This window comes from Hyperoodon ampullatus (genome assembly GCF_949752795.1).
Source record: "Hyperoodon ampullatus genome assembly, chromosome: 10".
NCBI classification, from domain to species: domain Eukaryota; kingdom Metazoa; phylum Chordata; class Mammalia; order Artiodactyla; family Ziphiidae; genus Hyperoodon; species Hyperoodon ampullatus.
Window position 1 is genome coordinate 5,174,016 of NC_136923.1, and position 6,761 is coordinate 5,180,776.

General features: G+C 61.6%; 1 protein-coding gene across 1 annotated transcript in view; it reads left to right on the top strand.

The window, feature by feature from the left end:
* PLXND1 (plexin D1) overlaps nucleotides 1-6,761 on the top strand; it is a gene marked incomplete at its 5' end in the record, with an annotated part of 52,261 nt that extends 45,500 nt beyond the window's left edge. Inside the window, 10 exons of the mRNA XM_079712298.1 lie at nucleotides 10-166; nucleotides 609-712; nucleotides 795-858; nucleotides 1,578-1,612; nucleotides 1,868-1,972; nucleotides 2,507-2,670; nucleotides 3,764-3,911; nucleotides 4,996-5,136; nucleotides 5,300-5,374; nucleotides 5,628-6,761. Of these exons, the coding sequence (XP_079568424.1) occupies nucleotides 10-166; nucleotides 609-712; nucleotides 795-858; nucleotides 1,578-1,612; nucleotides 1,868-1,972; nucleotides 2,507-2,670; nucleotides 3,764-3,911; nucleotides 4,996-5,136; nucleotides 5,300-5,374; nucleotides 5,628-5,744 (1,110 nt within the window). The 3' untranslated portion in view covers nucleotides 5,745-6,761. The remainder of the gene's footprint in view (nucleotides 1-9; nucleotides 167-608; nucleotides 713-794; nucleotides 859-1,577; nucleotides 1,613-1,867; nucleotides 1,973-2,506; nucleotides 2,671-3,763; nucleotides 3,912-4,995; nucleotides 5,137-5,299; nucleotides 5,375-5,627) is intronic.

Sequence of the window (6,761 nt, forward strand, 5' to 3'; positions counted from 1 at the left end):
TCTCTGCAGAATCTGAACGTGTCCTTCCAGGGCTGCGGTATGGACTCGCTGAGCGTGCGGGCCATGGACACAGACACGCTGACGCAGGTGAAGGAGAAGATCCTGGAAGCCTTCTGCAAGAACGTGCCCTACTCCCAGTGGCCGCGTGCCGAGGACGTCGACCTAGGTGGGCAGGGCAGGGGCGGCAGGCGTGGGGCTGCTTCAGCAGCGCAGGCTCCTGCCTTGGGCGCACACACTCCCGCCGCTCATCAAATGTGCGCTAACTGTGGCTCTCGGGACGTGCAGACAGATCGGCTGCCAGGAGCTCTGTTTGGGGCGGGGAGGGGAGACAGGGCCTGCGGTGGGAGGTTGATGCGGGCTGCTGCCAAGGTGGGCGGGAGAGGCCTCCCCAGCAGCTCTGAGGTCCCAGTGACAGCCCCGAGGATGAAGCCTTTGCAGAGCTCCTGCTCTGCGCCCGGCACCCTCTCCCCTCCCCGTCTCCCAGATGGGGAAGTAGAGGCTCAGAGACAGGTGTGGGCGCCCCCGGTTCTCTCCCCGTGTGGCCCGCTGGGTGCCTGCCTCCCCGCGGCCCCTGCTCCCAGCCCTGATGCCCTGCCCCCTGCCCGCAGAGTGGTTCGCCTCGAGCACGCAGAGCTACATCCTGCGGGACCTGGACGACACCTCGGTGGTCGAGGATGGCCGCAAGAAGCTCAACACGCTGGCCCACTACAAGGTGGGCCCCGGCTCCACCCACCTCCCTCCACTCCCACCCTCCCTGACCTCCAACCTCTGACCTCGGCCTCTCTCCCCCTCAGATCCCTGAAGGTGCCTCCCTGGCCATGAGCCTCACAGACAAGAAGGACAACACCCTGGGCCGAGGTAGTGCTGGTGGACGTGGGGAGGGCCCCTTCTGAGCGGCCCCAGTGGGGAAGCTGAGGCTTCAAGGGACAGGGCTGGGCCGGGCTGAGGCTCCCTGCTGGGGGCGGGGCCGGGGGCCCCCTGCCGCAGGGCTGCTTGGCAGGGCCTGTGGCCAGGCCTCTCAGCGCTGGTTTCCTGCAGGCAGCAGAGAGAGGCCCCAGGAGGGTGGGATGTGATTCCAAGAGGTCTGGGCAGCCGCCAGGCCATGTGGGCTTTGGCCTGTGTCCCCGCCTCAAACCTCCCATCCATACCTTCAGATGCCCCAGGCCTGGGGTCCTAGGCTCCTCTGGGTCTTGGGGTCCCCTCCTGAGGCAAGGAGCAGGCTCTCGGGTCTCTCCCAGTGAGGTCTGGGCTGGGGCTGAGGGCAGCCTCCCCGCCCTCCTCCGGGGCCGTGCCCGTCTCCACCTGTGGCTGTCTCCCTGCTCCTGCTGTCACCTTGTGGATGTTTCCGTCTCTGTCAGCGCCTCTGTCTTTCTCTCTCTACCTCCTTCTCTGTGTGTTTCTCTGCATCTCTCTCTCTCAGCTCTCTTACTTTGCATTTCTCTCTGCCTTGTTCTCTCCACACGTCTGTCTGGCTCTGTTTATTGAGGTAGTTTCTTTCTCCATCTTTTCGTCTCCATTTCTGTTTCTCTCTCTCCCCACTCCCCTCTCGTTTACTGTGTGTGTTTTCCCTCTCGCAGTGAAAGACTTGGACACAGAGAAGTATTTCCATTTGGTGAGTGCCCTGCCTCCGGCCCTGGGGGTGCCCGCCCTTCACTGGGTGTCCACTTGGCTTCCTGCCACCCTGGGCCTCTGGGGGCAGTGCTTGCAGGTCCTGGGAAAGGCTGGGGTGGGGAGCGGAAACGGGACACAGGGTAGCTCACATGCACCACAAAGGGAGCCCAGTGCCCACGGGGGCAGGGTGGGACCGCCCACGGGCGGCTGGGGATGGTGCCTGGCGCCAGCACTGACCACTGCCCCGGCCTCCCAGGTGCTGCCCACGGATGAGCTTGCAGAGCCCAAGAAGTCCCACCGGCAGAGCCACCGCAAGAAGGTGCTACCAGAGATCTACCTGACCCGCCTGCTGTCCACCAAGGTGGGCCCATCCTCATCTCTGTGTCCTCACTCCAGTGGGTCAGCTGTGAGCACACACTTGGAGTGAGGGGGACAGTGCGTCCCCTGTGGGGCCAGCCAGGCTCTGGGGCGAGAGGCTGAGGGCGTTGGGTCCCAGCTGAGGAGGGGTTTGCTCCCAGCATGAAGGGTGCCCGATGACAACTTCTCTATCAGCCTGTGTGACACGGAGGGCAGCAGAGGCCCAGTGATGCCCCCAAGGCCACACGGCTGGGGCAGCAGAGTGGGCGCCTGAGAGCTAACACTCCAGCCCAGCAATTCCCTGCTCTATGTCTCAGTCCTTCCAACACCCTTGTGGGGTAGGTTGCACTAACCCGTTTCACAGACAGGAAGACCGAGGTCCAGAGAGGTTAGATGACCAGCCTGATGGCACGTAGCTTCCCCGTTCACCCAGCACTACTCAGTCCCAGCACCACGGGCTCCCCTGAACCGCCAGAGGTGCCTGCTTACCCCTCTCCGTGTGGTCTTGGGCTGACGGCGGCCACCTGCTTCCATGCAGGGCACGCTGCAGAAGTTTCTGGATGACCTGTTCAAGGCCATTCTGAGTATCCGTGAAGACAAGCCCCCATTGGCTGTCAAGTACTTCTTTGACTTCCTGGAAGAGCAAGCAGAGAAGAGGGGGATCTCAGACCCTGACACCCTACACATCTGGAAGACCAACAGGTGGTGGGCCAGTGTGGTGTGGGTGGGAGGCCAGTGGGGAGGGCTGTGTGGCTTCACTGTATCATTGGGGGCAGCAGTGGTGCGGGGGTTCAGAGCCTGGTCTCTCAGCCCACCGGCCTGGGTTCAATCCCTTATGCCACTCCAAGCTGTGTGACCTTGGGTAAGTGGCTTAACCTCTCTGTGCTTTAGTTTCTCCTAGCTATAAAACCAGGGCAGTAAAAGTAACCCACTTTAATTGTAAGAATTAACTAGAAGTGAGCATCGTCTAAGTTTTGCCCTTACCATCACTCTCCTCCACCCCTCTGCGGTGGGCACCGTCAGCTCCATTTTACAGATGAGCACACTGAGGCTCGTGGAGATGTTCCTGCCCCCGATCACATCCCTCCTTTGAGGCACTGTTTAGCTTTTCATGGTCACAAACCCCAACAAGAAGTTGCTGAAAACCTCAGCCTAACCCTCAGAAAAAAATGCCGCAGACCTAGAAGTTTCTGTATAGTTGCAGGGGCTGCTCAGAGCTCTGGGTGGGGTTGCGGGGGGGTCCATATGTCCCAGGCTGCCCAGTCACTGGGGAGGAGGGTGTTAGCAACCCTCTGGCCTCCTGAGGCTAAGGATCCAGGCCTCTCCCCTCCCTCAGTCTGCCTGGTGACCCAGCTAATGATGGACTTCCCACAGCCCTGCAGGGGCTGGAGGAGGAGCCATGGGCTGCGAGGCGGGGGCAGGGCGGGGGTTCTAATGAGAACCAGGACTGGCTCCCTGGCTCCAGGCTGCTGCGTGAGAGCGGGCCACTCTGCAGGGGGTGGGGCGGGCAGTGAGGATGAAGTCAGGCCTTGCAGCTCCTGCCGCAGCCCATGGCTCTCTCCACGCAGGAAACCCGGCTCCCAGCCCCTCTGCTGCCCCAGCCGGCCGGGGATGGCCATCAACTGCATTTGTGGAGGAGCAAACTGAGGTTTCCAGAGGTTCCGTCCTGTGACTAGTCTCCACTGGCCTCGAGGGGCAAAGCCAGCCTGTCCCAAGCCCCCTCGGCAACCACTGCCTCCGCTGCCCACCCTCGGGGGGGCTCACACCGCTGCCCCTGTCACTCTCTGTCCCACAGCCTTCCTCTCCGGTTCTGGGTGAACATCCTGAAAAACCCACAGTTTGTCTTTGACATCGAGAAGACGGACCACATCGATGCCTGCCTCTCAGTCATCGCACAGGCCTTCATCGACGCCTGTTCCATCTCGGACCTGCAGCTGGGCAAGGTCAGCTGCTCCTGGGCAGGCCACCTGGTGCTGATGGGGAGGGAGATCTTTCTGGGAGGGGAACCAAAAGAGCTCAGATCTGGGGGATGTGGGAGTGAACGGGGTTATCAGAAGCGGGGGGGACTCCCAGAAACCGCCACCCACAGTCAAACTACGTGGCTGCAGACTGGCTGCAGCTGCCTCAGCTGTGCCCTGCACCAGTTCCCAAGGCTGAGGCCGTGGAGCCAGGCCGGGAGACGCCAGAGTGAACGTGGAAAGCCTGCGTGGCCTGGCACACCATCGGAGACCAGCAGGCTCCGGGCGGCAGCCCTGATGGTCAAGAGCCATCCAGTGGGCACTGAGTGAAGGGATGGGCAGAGGGGGGCACAAGTGACCAAGACCTTTGAATACATGCAGGAGGGAGACCCCTGAGGCATCTGTCTGCAGGGAGAGGACCCAGCTGGCTTTAGCGGGCGCGGAGGAGAGAGAGCGGCATTCCAGGCAGAGGGAAGGGCCTGGGCCGGGCAGGGAGGCTGTGCGCGTTAATGAAACGGTAGAGTTAGACCTGTCCCTGCAGGAGGGCGGGTGCCTGGCCCTGCGTTTAGCCCCTGACTTTCAGAGAGAGGCCACAAGAGGCAGAAAATGCCGTCACCTCTCACACACTATCTATCTCTGAAGGCAAGACGCCCATGTCAGAGAACTGGGAGCATACTTGGCACGTTTTGCTTTCAGGCGTAGGAAACATGTGGTGGGAAATATTCCACTGAGACAGCAATCAGGCTTCCAGAAATCTTAGCCACCAAGACCCATATCCCTAAGCAAGGATACAAACAAAACAGCCTGCGTGTCAGAGAGCTGGCACAAGCCCATGCACTTCTCCCCCTAAAAGTCGGTCCCCCTTGAGGTCATCACCCTGACAGTTCCGTAGAAAAATAGGGCAGGGGTTCCAAGTACAAGGGCAGAGAGGATAGGGGTGGGGGGCCCTGGTCCAAAGCCCGCAGGGCGGGGACGTTCAGTCACAGGCTCGTCTGTGTGGTGGGAGAGACGAGGGCTCATCCAGGAGAAAACGAGTCTGTGTCTTAATCCCTCACTCCTCTCTGCCCAGGACTCACCAACCAACAAGCTCCTGTACGCCAAGGAGATTCCCGAGTACCGGAAAATCGTGCAGCGCTACTACAAACAGATCCATGACATGACTCCGCTCAGCGAGCAGGAAATGAATGCGCACCTGGCGGAGGAGTCACGGGTGCGCCGCGGGGACCTTGCCGGGCAGGGCGGGGCGGGGCGGGGCAGCACTTGACCGGCAGCGAGGGGCTGTGTTTAAGCAGCAGCGGGTCTTGGCTGGGCTGGGCCTGGTTTTGACCATGGAGTCAACCTTCTTCCGACTCCCGCCTTGTCTTTCCTCATAGAAATACCAGAATGAGTTCAACACCAACGTGGCCATGGCAGAGATTTATAAATACGCCAAGAGGTATCGCCCACAGGTGAGTAGCCCCCAGTGCGAGGCCCCCCTTGGAGCTACGATGCCCCCGTCAGCCCTGCTCACCGCCACCTGCTCAGGGAAACAAACCCAGGGTGAGGGTCCCTCTCAGGCATTCATATCCCCAGGATGTTTCTGCTTTGGGGGTGGCCACCAGCAGTGGAAATCCAGGCGGTGTGTTCTCCCCCCGGATGTGCGGTGGGGCCCGGGGGTCCTGGGCCCGGGCTTGGGCCCAGCTCCCTCCGCTTCCCCCTCAGATCATGAGCGCCCTGGAGGCAAACCCCACAGCCCGGAGGACGCAGCTGCAGCACAAGTTTGAGCAGGTGGTGGCCCTGATGGAGGATAACATCTACGAGTGCTACAGCGAGGCCTGAGCCTGGGGGCTGGCAGGACGGGTGCCCTCCCTCGACTTCGCTTTGTCCCCAGTGCCTCGGACTCCGGCTGGGAAACGACGCAGCACGAGGGGCCTCTCTGAGCCAGCCAGAGGAGCCCCCAGCCCTGGCCCCTTGGGCACCGTCCCCTCCCACCTGCCCCCAGACCCGGCTCTGGGCTGGGGGCTCAAATGCTGCAGCCGTTCCCCGGTAAGGTTCCCACCGTCCACCCAGCACAGCCTGGACGGCGCCCTGCTCGCTGTGCCCTGCACGGCCCAGTGCTAACGAACCCACCGATGGGCGAAGAGGCCGCCCGGCCCTGAGGTCGCAGCCGGAAACACTACCTCATCCTACCCGGTGGAGGGGAGGCCCCTTGAACCAGCCCTCAGCTGGTTTCCGCTTCAACCACCAAAATGTTGTCCCCGTCTCTACTCACCTGCAGAGGAGCCTGGCCACACGCCATCCAGCAGTGTCAGATTTCTGTGCTCGAGCGGCCACTGGCCGAGTGGGCAGCATCCACTGCCCACAGGAGGCTCTGTGCTGCCCCGGGAGCCGGGCAGGCAGGGGCCGAGGGGACAGGTGCTGGACGATCCTGGTCTCGAGGGAGGGGAGGGGGCTGAGTTGCACCGAGGCTGTAGCTGGGCTACTTGATCTTGCTGGAAGTGTTTCTAAAGCACCACTTTTTGTTGTTTTTTTTTTTTTTAAAAAAAAGCTTTTATATATTAAAAAAACTTATCACGCGCCAACTGTGAATAGCTGCCACTAGTGCAGAGGACCCGGGGAGGGGTCCCGAGGGGCTCCCAGCGCAACACTGGAAATGACTGTTCCAGGGGACAGGCAGACCTGGCAGAGACCCCCCGCGCCCTGAGAACACCGTCCTTTCTGTTCCGTCAGAAGCGGCTGGCTGGGGCTGACCCAGGCAGTGCTGGGACAGGTCGCAGACCTTGGGGCTGGGCTGGAGGGGGAGGCTGGGATGCTCTGGAACCTTCTTTATAATAAAAGCCTGATGGGAAAACCTGC